Source organism: Stegodyphus dumicola, chromosome X1 (genome assembly GCF_044657685.1).
Source record: "Stegodyphus dumicola isolate Sdum_Otavi_A_Nest chromosome X1, ASM4465768v1".
NCBI classification, from domain to species: domain Eukaryota; kingdom Metazoa; phylum Arthropoda; class Arachnida; order Araneae; family Eresidae; genus Stegodyphus; species Stegodyphus dumicola.
This window is the reverse complement of record NC_140780.1, coordinates 48,906,541-48,921,798: the sequence shown is the minus strand read 5'-3', so window position 1 is coordinate 48,921,798 and position 15,258 is coordinate 48,906,541. Positions and strand designations below refer to the sequence as shown.

Genomic DNA, 15,258 nt, shown 5'->3' with positions numbered 1-15,258 from the left:
CTTCCACAAAAAAATTCAAAAAGTTCCTTTTCTTTTTCTTATGTCATATACAGTTGACTTTCCAATGCCAAATTTTGAGACGGATATGCTTTTATCCATTTTTTGCAGCAATTTCACTTTTTCTTTCATGGACATCGAAACATGATTTTGCTTTGTAGATCCTTTGGCAGCTCTCGAATTGGGAACTCTTTTCGACATAATCGAAAGTTCATGCTTAGTTTTTATAAAATTGCCGTAATAATAACAGTCTGCAAAAAAAAAAAAAAAAAAAAAATAATAAGCTGGATCAAACTGAAAGATTAGGGAGCAGCGCAGTCCGCTACATTAACTGAAATGCCTTAGAATCAGTAAAGATAATTTAGCCTAGCTTAACCCATTAACCGCAACGGTCAAAATAAATGCGTATATAAACCTAAGATATTTTGTACCAGCAGATGATTTTATGTAGGGAATATTATGAAGATTATTTCTGTAAAAACATAATTGCCTTCAACAATCATTTTGTTTATAATAATTAATCTCATACTTTAAGCAAAATTTTCGACCAGGTATTTTTGCGAAAAATATTTAGCGAAAGAATCGCCGTCTTTATGAGTGATCTATTTTTAGTCAAGGTCACCGTTTATCAGAACACATCAGTCATATGTTTATATTTGTGTTGGGAAGGAAGGGAAAACAGGTGTTGCGGTAACGCAACGTCAGCAGGAAACGGGTAGTCAATCTCCTTTTCACTCATTCCTTTCGATGTTCTTGTTCATGTTCTGGTTGTTTAAAAATGCCTAGAACGAGGTATCTTACATTAGAAGAAGCCCTTCAAAGATTTTTTTGATGAAAAAAACAGATAAAAATAATGTTAATAATGACCAGAAAGAAACTGATATTGTTGTTGTTCCCCCAGAAATTGCAGACGTGACGAAGAGGAAAGGAATGGCAATGTTTTAAATAATGATAATGATATTTTACCAAATGATACTGCTGGGGAAGTTGAAATTCAGTAAGAAGTAAGTTTCAGCCTTCTAAAAGCAGTTATAGTCATACTAAAAAGTTTAAAAAGCAGAAGACTGAAATCTTGAAGTGGATAAAAAAGGAATTGTTAGTTATGTCTCAAGAAGAACATGAAAATGAAGAAAGAGATAGAAGAGAAATTATAAAAGACAAAACACTAGGTAAAACTGGTGCACAGATTTTCGATTTTCTTTTTGGTTTAGACATTTACTCTGTTCTCGTTGAACAGAAAAATACATACGCTCAGAAAAAAAAAAAAAAAAAAAAAAAAAGGCCCAGAATTTATTGCATCTGAAACCTATATGAGAAGAAATTTTAAAATATTATTGCTTACAAGATATCATTCTTCACCTCAAGAAAAAATGTATTGGTCTTTTGATAAGGACATTCCTGTTCCTGTCTCACGTTTGCAGTACAGGAATATGAAGCAGAATTTGCATTTGACAATACTGATAAACTATATGAGGTGAGACCGTATCTAAACTTAACTAAATATCACCACTTTTTACTACTGGAAATATAAAGTTTCTTTTAGATTTCAGACGCGAGAATGCATTATTCCTTTTGTAAACTCTCCTGTTGAGGTTGTAGAATTAGTTAGAAATACATCAGCAACAAGAAGACCTAGTAAATTCAGCATTCAAAAACCATTGCATGGAGATGGTAGATATTTTATCGTAAAGTCCGTTGATGGCTATGGTACTCTTTGTTGTAAAGTGTATCATAGCCGGACTGTTTATAGATGCAAAGTATGTAATGTAGCTTTACATCAGGATTGTAATCAAGCTTTTCATGCTTGAATCTTTCAAATGAAATAATCTGTATTTGTAAAAGAAACACAATGTATATTTTAATATTAAATTAATTACAAGTAAAGTGATTTGTAGATTTATAAAACGTTATACAGCTAAAACGTAATCCTGCGCTCCACTCAAAAGAAACATCACACGAGTACAATCCTACTCACTAAACATCCGTAGTCTTATTCAGCTGACGTTTCGCGAATGCAACACTCGATTTTTCCACAGGTAAGAGCATTTTTTTTAAAATTTTTTTTTTAATTTTCAATGTAAATTTATTTTATAAATGCTTAATTTAATATTTGTTATTATTTTCATGAGAAAAGAAACATTCCTTGTAGTTTTGGCGGTTAATGGGTTAATAACGTCCTAGATACATTATTGGCTGTGTATCACAAGATTGGCGATGAAAGCTAAGTTGTTTCGCTAAATTTTGTCTTGCTCTTATTGCGTACTGAATTAAGCCTGAATTGTATTAGTTTAGTTATTTACTACACCTACGTTTATTTCTTGCACATGCTTAAAACTAATGAGTCCTAAATAAATAAACTCCCATATATACTTAACGCTTTATCTAGAGCCGGCGCTAAATACCGCATAGTGCAGTTTCTACGGGTCGTAAATTCTGCTACAAAGCGCCTTTCTAAGTTCTAAATTTTCACCGCACCTAAACTTTGCATCCCGGTGCTTCCCCTAAAATCATAAAAAACTTCCCATCCCTTAATTTTGCCGCTCGGTGCTTCCCCAAATTCCAAAAATTTCGTCTTCCCTAAATTCTGCCGTCCGGTGCTGACATATTCTGCCGCCGCTTCTGGGTTTATGGAGAATAACATATCAGTTATTCTTAATTAAAATAGCATTAAATGTAATCTTTTGGCTTATGAGTTTCATTAACAAAATCTGTTTTTAGCATAGGTAAAGAAATTTTTGTTGAATTTTTCCTCGTCAACATTTCTTAGAGCATTTAAAAATCTATAATCATCGCCAAGCGTAATGTTAGCATAAAAGGTTGCCATACTCTTGTTATTCAATTACTAATACTATAAAAAAAGTTTAGACATCACTGCAATGATTTATTACTGAAGCAGTCATGTATTGACAAACATGCGGTGATGAAAGCAAAATATAGTAAATAATGACTCGCCAGGTCAGCGTCATGGATATAAAATAGGTGAATATTTTCGGTAAGCGCTGCGAACAGCGGTAAACGGATAGGAACGTTTGAGATTTATGCCAAGCAGATACTCAGCTACGGAGCTAAATTATTAATCTCACAAATTTATGCTTACATGATTGTTTTTCTATAACAAGGTATTTTATTTAGTGCCTAAGTGAAATTAAGAATCGGAATTTTTAAGTGAAAATCTCCACACGTTTTATTATGGAAGGAAAAATCAAATGCGCATGCATAAAGCATACCCAAAAGAAAAAAAAAAAAAAAAAAGAGAAGAAAAGAAAAAAACTTGTACTCTTGATTCTACGAACTGATCCTCCAGTTACTGCCTTTCAATTGCTTATGTCATCCCATCAGTCAAATTATGCACAAATCTTCAACTTGATTGCTTATCACGGACTATTGCTTAGAAAAAAAGATTGCTATAACTGCCTTACAAAAAGATATGCCTTTACGCACCTTAAGAGATCAAAATTCGAGAAGTGACATAAATTCGATAGGGATAGGACACTCCAGTCCCAGGCGCCTGTTGCAACGAACGTCTCTTTCAAAGATGATACCAAAAAACAAAAAAAAAAACAAAAAAAACAAAAAAAAAAAATTTTTGTGGCTTTGAGGTTCGGATTTTAGATCATTCCGGATAATGGACGTCCGGATTTCAGACTTTGTACTGTATTTTAGGAAATAACTCAGTTCTTTTATTAGGACACTTTAATATAAGTACAAAAACCTAAATAAATTGTCCTAATTTTCAAAACTTGTGACGAATTCTCCAACGAATTGAAAACTGATACTCAGTCTGCTTTCAAGATTGTCAACTATTCTCATTGCATTGTCAACTATCATCATTGTATCTAGCCACTGTAATTGAGGTCTTCCTATTGATTAAACTGTCAAGTACCTTCGTTGACCTAAATCTTTTATTCTGCATTATATGCAGAGTAAAAAGAGCTTTTAAGAAGAATTTATTACATTTTTCTAGATGTCTTTCCAAATATTTTGTCAGAAAAAGTAATCTTTCTTGCTGCTGGCTAATTCAATCAAACAGAAATTTGCATCATTAGGAATGGTTTCTTTGCTTGAATATCATAAGTAGAAATTTAGAACACATAATCATCAACTTATGAATCAAAAGGCTTCATAATTTTTTGCATTTTCTTTAATTAATCTCACGGTTCATGATTACTCTTTCCTACCTTGAAAGAATGAGACTTTCAAATTGTGCTTCTACAAATGTGTCTACATCTTTTGTCATTTGCATAAATTTCAAAATTCTATCTACGTAATAAATGCATTGTTTAAATTTTCTGTAAAGTACCTCCAAAGTTAATAATTTTAAAATAAACTAAATTTTATGCTTTCATAAAGTGCTAGTGAAGTATAACTTACGTAAAATTGAGATAAGTTACTGCAGTTGCCCTTATTCTCGAAAGTAATTTTACATTGTTTAGAATATGATGAAGAACATTATGAATTATGATAATATTTGCGTGTGTATTCTTTTTCAGTGGAATTAGATTTCTTCAGATCTTGCGTATGCTACATGTTGACCGACAAGGAGGAACGTGGCGTCTATTAGGCTCAGTTGTATTTGTTCATCGACAGGTGCTATGTCTTTTTCAAATATCTTGTAGTTTTATGAAAATATTTAATTTTTTAAATTTTGAATCCGTTTTTCTATTTTTATTTTTAAAATTGATCTGTTATTTAAGAATATTTATTATTCAAATGAGCATAAGCATTGACTTCTTTTTTGTATTGCACATGCTTCATATTCATCTAATAAATAGCGATGGCATAATTTGCGAGTTTTTAATCACAACATATATAATTTAATTGTACATAATCTGGAATATATAAACATTGTTAAAGCATTCGTTAAAAGTAAGTTGCTCTATCTTAAAAATAAATCAAGTAAACAACCATTAATACTTCTGTTTCGCGTCTCTCGTTAAAAATACAGTAACTTAAAGAAAAATGAACAGGATACAAATATGAAGCGAGAGAGGGTATGTGCGATCGCTCGAGAGAGAGAGAGGAAGAAAGAATGAACTTTGAATACTGATTTAATTTACACAACCAAATGAACTTATTCTCCAGATTAAATTGCTTGAAAATATAAATGAATACTTAATAGCATTTTTATATTAATAATAATATGGGTTATTCCTTTTTGCTGCGTTTCTTGACTGCCCTAGGATTATCTGTGGGGTCATGCTTGATGTTACTGTAGTGAATCGTGGGGGGGGGGGAGTCATTCCCGACGTTAATGTGGTTGATCGAAAGCTGACTGTACTTAGATGTAAATAATTTATTTGATTAAGGCACAGTTTAATTTATAAAATTAGAAGTGTCGGAACCCTATGGAAAGCTGTCAGGAAAAATAAATAAATACAGATGTATAGAATAATGAATGATTAAAATTAAATGACGTGATAAAATAAGTAATAAACTAAATAATACAAGATAAAAAAAGGTAATAAACTGAGTTAAAATAATGAGAAATAATTAAACAATAACTGAATATAATCGAGTTCCGGCCTGAATTATGATATCATTTAAAAAACGAGAAGTGCCGAAGCCGAGCTCTCGGGTCTTCAGCTGCATTTAATCCCTGGGTTAAGGGATCAGCTCCACTGTCGTGGTCCCTTGTTTGAGGATTGACGCCATTTGTGTCTGTTAGAAAGAATAAATTCTTGATGACACTTGTTAAAGTCGTTTATGATGTCGTGTCGTCTTAGTTGTGGTCAAGAAAGAAAGAATGACATTAATTACCGTGGAGGTAAGAAAGGACTTCCTACCTCCATGTTGATTACGAAGGGGAAAGTAAACGGGTGTGCTAGGTCATAAGGGGAGAGTTTTTTTTTTTTTTTCAGCAAGTTGTTCTTAGGTCTCGTTAAATATACTCAAATATCCTTATATTAAAATAATAACTAGAATGGAGCTACATAGAGAACTGTGAGCTATTTTTTACTGTAAGTCAGTAGTTATCAAAATGTGTTCGTGGATGTACATGGTACCAAAATGGAGATAAATTATATAAACCGCGAAATGTTTTGAAGTGCTCTTTTAGTATGCACTTTTCTGGAATATTAATAACATAAATCTACTTATAATTGTGAATTAAATTATAATTAACAGATGATTTAATTGATTAGGTATATATATATATATCTGTGTATTAACATTTCATTATTGCACGATTTTTTTGTCTAGGATTTTCCTTCCCCCCCCCCTTGAGCAATATACACATGTAAGTCATGAGGCTGAAAAAGCTTGGAACACACTGCTACAAACTAATAATCTGATCCAATTCCAACTGAATTAGCACTGTAATTGTTTATGAAAAGCAGTTTAAACTGTGAATTTTCCGTTTGAACTAGTTTTTAAAAGCCTTTACTGGACGTGCAAATAATTTGGATATTTGTTTGTTTTCATCAAACTGTAGATTATTATTAAAATTTCCTCAACAATATATGGAAGAAATTAACACCAATTTTTAATGGATTTTCAGTATTTCAAAAAATGAAACCGGTTCGGTTGTGACAAAGCTACCATCTAACGTGAAATTGTTTACTTAATCATGTTAAGAATAATGAGGGTTTGTGTGTTTTTTAACTGAATATGGCAAAGCATATGAAGGCTAAGAACAAAAGGAAGGTATGCTTTTGTGGAGAATTTTCTAGGGAAAAATGGCTCATATTTATATTACACTTAAAGAAAACCACGAAAATGCTTACATAACAATGGTAAGATGCAAGGGAGTGAGCTTATGCGATCCTTTTTTAAATTTGCCTCTAATTCCTAAGCTCCTTATTTTTGTTTGCTAGTTTATTTATTCAAAGAAAAACACATGTTACTCACTGAATTTCGTACATAAGTCTAAACGACCTTCAAAGTTGATGAACAATATTTCTATGAAAAAGTGAGCTCTTTGACTGCAGAACCCATTTTAGATTTAGTGACAATATCCTTAAATGGAAAAACTTTTAAGAAAATTTAATCCTAAACCATATGTAAAAAAGTTTTTGAAAAAAAAATCATTGCTGGGCTTAGATCCTCGTAGAAGATCAACTAATGTGAAAGAAAAAAATAATGTGCGGTAGCTTGTGCCACGTACATTTATTCGCTACTTTATGCTATTATGCTGCACTATTTCGTGATACTTATATTTTGTAATTTTTTTCCTTTTTATTCACAATTATTTGTATTATCTCTTTTTCTAAGAAGTGAAACATTTAATTACACTCCGATAAATATTTTAATAAGATAAAGTATGAGCTCTTTAGTTAAAATTTTAATAACTCTCTGCAGCTTACACAGCCAGCCCATTCACTCAGTTTGAAATACCAGGTTGGAATGAATTACCAGGTTCATCATTCCATTCATTGGTCTTATCGACTTGAATACAGTGAACCTGAGTAAAGAGGGAGATATCTTTCATAAATATAAAAGAATGATAAACGTAGCGGTTTAAAAGCAATTATACATTCTTTTTTATGTACATCATCTGATGAAATTTTCCTAAATGTCAGCAAACTATTTTATTTCTTTTACTCTTTCATATCGTAATAGTTATTGCTTATCAGTACAAAACCGAGCTAATTAAAAATAAGCTTTTTAATAATATAGTACATAAACATCAATAATAAAGTACTTTTAACGACTATTTTTACTGATATTTTTTACATATTTACACCATTAATGTAATTAATAAAAAACCATTTGAAACCCAAATATGATTGATTATAATTAAGAATAATGGCCCCATTGTTCTGAATATTATTGGAATAATTTGAAGATTAAATCCGAAAATCTCTTAAGATGATTTTTAAGTTAGAAAACAAAAATATAACTGATAGTAATTTTGATTAACTTTTTTTTCCTTTATATAAAATAATATATTTTTTTCTTAATATAAATATATTTATTTCAAAATTGAAGCTTATTAGAACATGCAGAGTTTGCAAAGCTACCCTTTCATGCTGCAAATTATTATGGATTTCATATAAATTCAACATTTCTTTTCTTTGCTTTTATATTGATCTACTTTTATAGTTTTAATGAATATATTCAACAGCTCTTTTCCTTGCTTTTGATATTGATCTACTGTTATCTTTTTAATAAATAATAATCATCTAGTTTATTTAATTATCTTAATTTTATCTCTAATTATTTTATCTAGTAATACCAGAAATCTCTTGTACCAGAAAACGTTTTTAAATTGATTTTAGTTAATTACAAAAGCAGACATTTATTTCGTTCTTCATCTCTTGCGCGGGCCGTGCAAAAGATGAATATTCATATTGAATGAATGTGTATATGTCACCCAAATTTTGAAAAACCTGTGTAGCAGCAAATAATAATGGCTTCTATTTGGCTTTAACTCACAATAAATTTCCTGGAAATATTTTTCATTAGTTAAAACGTGTAGTGCAAGTTAATTTAATTTATTTTTCATGTTTGTATATGATTTCTCCACGTGAACTGTATTGAAGATTGAATAATGTTGATTTTTAAAATTAAACAGTTAGTTGTCTGTTTAAACATTAATATGATTTCTTAATATTATTTTTCAAATTCTTTTGCAGGAACTTATTACAACTTTGTACATAGGATTTCTAGGTTTAATATTTTCCTCATATTTTATGTACTTGGCTGAAAAAGAAGATGTAGGTATTGTAGGAAAGTCTGATTTCAGCAGTTATGCTGATGCTCTATGGTGGGGAGTGGTAAGTAGCATTCTTAATTTGTCAGCATTTAGAATTTATAATATTCTTACCATATTTTGCGATTTATATTTGCTTATTAGCTTTTTATTTTCTCCCTGTACATGTCTTTCTTTTTCATTTGCTATATGAAAAATGCCAACTATGCTTTGATGTTTCGTTTCTTTTTTTTGGGGGGGGGTAATCATAGGGATTTGCCAATATATATAACTAGAAGTGAAAAAAAGCTTATTTCACACTTTCCCTTATGCAAAGTAAAAATATCACTAACCAAAAGCTGGATATTATTATTTTTAATAAAGAAGCATATGCTTTTTTTTGTTTTGATTTTTTTATTATATTTTCATGATTTGTAACTCCGTAGCTTTCGGTTAATTATTAGAAATAACTTTAATCAGGTTTTGCATTTCTGTAACATAGTTGGCAGCTTTCAGTTTTCTTTCCTGTTTAGTTAGTTCAAAAAAGAGCACATCTTAATCTTTCAGGCATCTGTGTACACAGTGAACCCTTTTGGCAGCCATTGTTGCGCCTTATGATTAAAATTACTCTTCGCGAACTGAATGTTTTCACCTGCTACTACTTTGAATGTGTAAGTGAATGAATATTTAAATAATATTTTTTTAAACAAAAAAGTGTATGTTTTTTATTATTTTAAGAATTTTTTCTCTTTTTTTTCTTTTGCTAATAATAGCATGATTTTAAAACTTCCTATTTAATTCTGTATGTTATTATTTTATTAATATTACATAGTTTTTGTTGTGCATGTATTTTTTTATATTTCTGTTAATTTGCACAGGACTAATTGTGCAATGTGCTTTGCATGAGTGACTGCAATTTCTATTGCAAAATAATAAACTTTCATGTAAATAGAGCCATGACAAATGTGTATTATATAGCTTATATCATTTGTTATGTTTACTAATTTATTATTATAATATAGAACTTAAAAATTTGACATGCATGAGCCAGTTTCGTTAATTTAATTTAAGATATTTGGCAGACATATTTGTAAACAGTAAGCCTTTTAAAAAAGTAGATGTATGGCATTTTAGGATCTTAAATCAGTGCAAAAACATCCAAATATACTAAATTTAATGCCAATTTTTTTTAATGAAAAAAAAATTGTTCGTTTCATTACTTTAAATGTGTTCAGAATTTTCATTAGTTTACAGAAAGATATTGAAGATAGTTTCAGAATGTTTCAGAACTTTGTTTTGTGATAATTTTGTAGTTAGTATGTTACTTTTAAATCTAGTCATAGATATTATTAGCATTTTGTTTTATTTTAGTGATTGCTACTGTGTATCTTTTAGAACTGCCTGCCGAAATCCGAGCATAAATGCATAAGCAACTCTGTATCGCATAGTTCCTAGATTACTAAAAATGCTGTTTTTTGCAGAATAAGTAACTATTAAAAAGCGAGAGCTAGGTTGCAAAAAGTAGTAAAACTGCAGTCTTTCCTAGACAACCACCTAAAGTACGTAGAAGATACTGGAAACAACAAGAATCAGTGTAAGTCGCTTAAATTTGAAGAACTAGTTTCTAGTGAAGAACTAGTTCAGGAGTGAAAATGACGAAGAAGCATGTACTCATGTGACAACAACATAAAAAGAATTCGAGAAAATTTCAGCTAAAGAAAGAAATGAGGCTAAGCGCCATCGATTGACAAAAAAGTGAAAATTACTATAAAAGAATTTCTTTAAAATTTGAATGTAAAGATGGATTAAAATTAAGATTGTTACTTAGAACTGAAATATTTGTACGAATGTAAAACACCAGAAAATATAATTCGCCAATGTAAGATGTTTTCTGAAGACTCTTGGTTGCAGAGAAATAGAAAATGTGATTTTTTTTATTGCTATATGGCAATGGTGGGCATTAGATGTTTTCCTTTTTTGTTTTCGGGGAACACAAAATGGCAAAGTAGCCTAAAAGGAAAGGATACCTCAAAGGAGAATTTTTGAGGTTAACTGGTTTGTATTCATTTTATAAATTGAGGAAAACCACAAAAATTAACTATGCAGTCAGCCAGTTCATCTAGCTTCGAACCGAGGAGGAACTAGTACTAGTATTCGCGAGTCTTTCACCGCTCGGATATTGGTGGGGCTCAGGCAAAAAAGGGTTTTTGTATTTCTCTTTTCCTTAACAAATGTCTCATGCTCCTTAGTCTTCCCCCCCCTCATAGTAGAGTTTTTACTTAGCCTGAGCTTTATCCAAATTACTAGTTGCCTCGTCGATTGATAAATATATTTAATTTTAAACTCAAAGATCTTTCATTTTAAATTATTTTCCGTCCTTTCCATAAAAAACGGTTTATCAAGCATGTACTCAACTTCTCGCCCAAAAATATTCTGCCCGAATTTTTCCTGTTTTATCGTGCTTTGTTGACCTTAATAGGTAGGTAAGTTCATTGACATATCTGTCCTAGTGCGAATGGTAACTTTTTATATAACTGCGGATTGTTTTAATTATAATTTTTTTTTCACACAGTCTGCAGTATTAGACTCTATAAGGTCCATCTTAAAGTGCTTTATGTCAAGGGAAGCGCACAATTCTTCAAAAATCTGGCTCACGAATTGTGGACCATTATTTGATATTACTTTAAAAGTGGCTCGATATTTTGAGATAAACATTTAGAAATGAGTCTACAGTTGGTACAAGTTCTTTATAAGAGAACTGTTTCTGATTTTTCTGAAGAAACTTAGTTGACTGTTACCAGCAAAAGGTCTGTTTCTATTTATTTCATTTTCATGAAACGGTCCTAGTAAACTGGGTAGGGCACTGGGCTTTTATGATATTTAAATACTTGACCAGGTCATAATTAATATCGTTAATTAACAGACAAGTGCTACAGACAGTAGACAATGTCATAGCTGTGGGGAGCAAGGGAGGACATTGGTCTCCTGGCGCAACATCCAGAGGGCACCAAATTGATGTTACGAAATTTTAGAATTAAATGTTTTTCCATTCTTGGCAAGCAGGAAGGAGCTCTAAATCTTAATCTTCAGTTCTCCCCGGGCGCGTACTTACCACTCTCTCCTAGGAAATGTAATCCGCGAGTAAATTTAGTGATTTACCAGGTCTTGGCGAAATCATGATGAAGACGAATATCTAGCGCATGGACAAAACATCATCGTGATGTGATATCGTATTTTGTAATGTGCGTGTTTATATAATGTCTGTTATGGGTATATCAAAAATCACTACTGAAGCAGCAAAGTTCATGTGAGATCAGTGGGGGCATTAAATAAACAAAAATGTCACTTCTGTCCCACCCGGGGTGCTCTTCATCAAAATCGAGGGCAGAACTGAATTAAATCACACTGTCACCCGTAAGATGCTCAAGGCTGTTGACAATAACAGATGTATCTTGCGTTCCCTTGCCACAAGGAATTTCGTGGGCTTGTTCTGATATTGCTATCAGAAACGTGCGCATTAGGTCATCAACAACAACAGAAATCTTCCTAACTTCATTACAGAATTCGCCATTTACGTTTCAGCTATTTATAAAGTTACTCGCTTAAGCATTATCAGACTAAATACCCAGATTTTATAAGAATAGCAAAATATATAGTATAATAATATTTAAATGCCGAAACAGAAGAAATTCAGATTAAGACCATTTATTATGTACCTAACTTTCTGTCCGATATTTAAAGCTGTACCAACTTGTCCCTAATGTTTGTAATCTATTTTGGCTGAGATCTAAACTTATTTACGTTCCTAGAGCCTTATTTCGGTCCTATCACTTCTGCAGTTTTCTTCTGAAGCTTTGGTTTATATTTTAAAGAATTATACATTCGAAGCGAAAGTTATAAAAATAAAACGCTCACTTGTAATCCTGGTTGAATATTGTTAATCCAGATACGATGACAATAGGAATCCGATCCAGATCCGTTAAATTCTTGTACATTAACTAACAGTAATATGCAGTAACTTAAACAGCATAGTAACTTGAACAGTAAGTTAAACAGTACAATAACTTGAACAGCTCTGTATTTTGAAAAATAGTTAAAATACTCAAATAAAGTTTTCCCAAATTTAAATGTGGAAACATCTATATATGTGATATATGATAATTTAAAAAATACCCTTGCTGTGAAGAAACATAAATTCATCTACTGAAAATACGAATGTAATTTGACTTTATTGCATATTTCTTTCTATAACTTAAGTTTTCACTTTCACTTATGTCGCTTCACCTTTCGTATTTAGATACACATAATAGAATGCATAGACGTTTTTACATATAATTAAAGAATCAATTAATTTAAGCAATATGAAAATTTAAAATAACTGGCACCACTTCTATTTAAACATTAAATAAATTAAATATTAATTTAACAATTAGCTTAATTTGATATAACATAAAATCAATATACACTATACATTTCAGTAGCTATGAAATGATACGTCCTGCTGATTATTGCTTCCTTTGCCTACCTTATTGTGCATAATGCAATCAAGCAGTGCGTACCAACGAATTTGTAATTTAAATTTAATAATGTTTGTGATAGAAAAAAAATTAATTTGCACATCCGCTTACAAATTTACATTCAGCTTAAATCAATGCAAAATTCTATATTAATCTGAGGATGGATAACTTCAGCGGCGTCAGAACCAAATATGGAGGGCGAGAACGCACTTTCGTTTTTTTACCTAAGAAAAAGTGAGCTAACCCTTTCTTCTATGGGCCTTGGTTCCTAATTACCATGATATCGGGGTGATCAGTGTTATCGGGATCCACCTTCAACTTCTGCAATTGCTATGTCTGGGCAATCGGAAATTTTTTATAGCAACATGCCGCAACTAATCTTTATTACTTCCTTGTACCAAGTAAAAAGGAAGTATAGTAATTGCGAAAAGTTTCAGGCAGCATATTTCAACGAAAATATCCATTTTGACCGCTATCGAATGCAATTTAACGATGTTTTTGCTTGATATCTGTACGTAAGAACAGAATAAAAGACTCGTTTCCTCCAAAAAAATTATAAAACTGCTTTAAAATTAATTCTGAAGAGAATTTTTCGTGGCGTCTGTATGAATGTACGTACGTATCTCGCATAACTCAAAAACGAGTAGCCTCAGAACGTTGAAATTTTGTATATAGGACTGCTATAACATGTAGATGTGCACCTCGTATTTTGATTGCAATCGGCCGCACCAAACGTATATAAATATATTCATGTATATATCCACTCTGGTACCCGGCTCAGTGATCTCGGTCTCTTTACTCTTATATGTTTGTAAATTGTACATTTTTTGCTCTAAAAATAATTGAATTATGTTGTTTTTATCTTCCGGTTAAGGTTTTTATGCCTTTAGTAAATCTGTATGCAATATTTTTAGAATTATCAACAATTTTAAAGTTAAGTGCCGCTAAGCCTTTTTTTGATGGCGGCCATTGATAGTTTACATTTGAAACAGCAGACTAGTGGATTTGTTGCCAATCTAGAGAAACTTAGCTTCGCAACAAAAAAGATAACGCCTTCATTTATTATTGCCAATTAAATTATGCTTAATCCTCTCTGGAATTTTTTCGAGGAAATAAGTGTTTAAGATTTACTTCGTAATTTTTAATATAGATATTTTGAGTTTTTATGTATTTTTGCCTTCTCGCGAAGTGAGAACTGAATTAATTGAATGAGAAATACTCAATCGTCTGTGAAAAACTGTTTCTTTTTTGTTTTGTTTGCTGAATTTCTTTTAAACATCATTCTAGCTTTATTTGAATAGAACATGTGGCAACGATTAGATAATTCTATTCTTTAAATGATATAAATTTTATGCATTATGAGTTATAATATGAACGAAATATAATACTGTTAAGTCATGTCGCTATGGTAACCAAATACTAGAGTGAATTTTAAAGAATGCATTTATTCTATTGTGGTTTATGCGCTGTCGGCGAAGTAGATTTAATTCAATCCAATAAGTTTAAATGAAATGCAAGAAAAAATGCGTATAATTTAATATTCCGTACAAGGAAGTCATGTGGTGTGCACATCAGATTTTTTTCCTTCGCCATACAATTAAATTGTCAACAGGTTAACAGCCACAATGCTTTCTTTACCAGGTACGTGTTTAATCTTTGGATTAATACTCCTGCAATTTGAGTGCCCACCTTCTCAGTCTTGGCGATAAGTTCTTTCATAAGTACTGGCGAGTGATCGCGGCATGATCCGCATTCTTTTCTGAAATACACCCTGAATTTCTGAACAGTTGCAGGACCTCTACGGTTTCTATCTGGATAGTTGCAGTTCATGCAGTTCCTTTGAGTTTAATTAAGGATTTGCTTAAATATATAACCAGCTTCCTACCCTGCATAAACACGACTCATAACGCGAAATCAGACTCGTCTACAGTACCAGATGAGGAAATTTCAAGACCAGAGCTTCAATCAAAGTGGTATAAAGGTCCTTAAAAGCTGTAGTTAAGACCACTGAGCAATTAAAGTGTGTCTTTCTTCTTTTTAAATTCAATGAAGTCTCTTCGGTTTTGGCGAAATATGTCTTATGATGTGAATAAAACCCACAAAATGATTCTAATT

The 15,258-nt window shown here is 31.4% G+C and overlaps 1 protein-coding gene across 2 annotated transcripts in view; it reads left to right on the top strand.

Annotated features, from left to right (window-relative positions):
- The window catches only part of LOC118191145 (potassium voltage-gated channel subfamily KQT member 1-like), a 144,931-nt gene that overhangs the window by 78,139 nt on the left and 51,534 nt on the right, over positions 1-15,258 (top strand). For both annotated transcript variants that reach the window (XM_035361949.2, XM_085807798.1), the window contains exons 7-8: positions 4,488-4,584; positions 8,571-8,711. In XM_035361949.2, the coding sequence (XP_035217840.1) occupies positions 4,488-4,584; positions 8,571-8,711 (238 nt within the window). The remainder of the gene's footprint in view (positions 1-4,487; positions 4,585-8,570; positions 8,712-15,258) is intronic.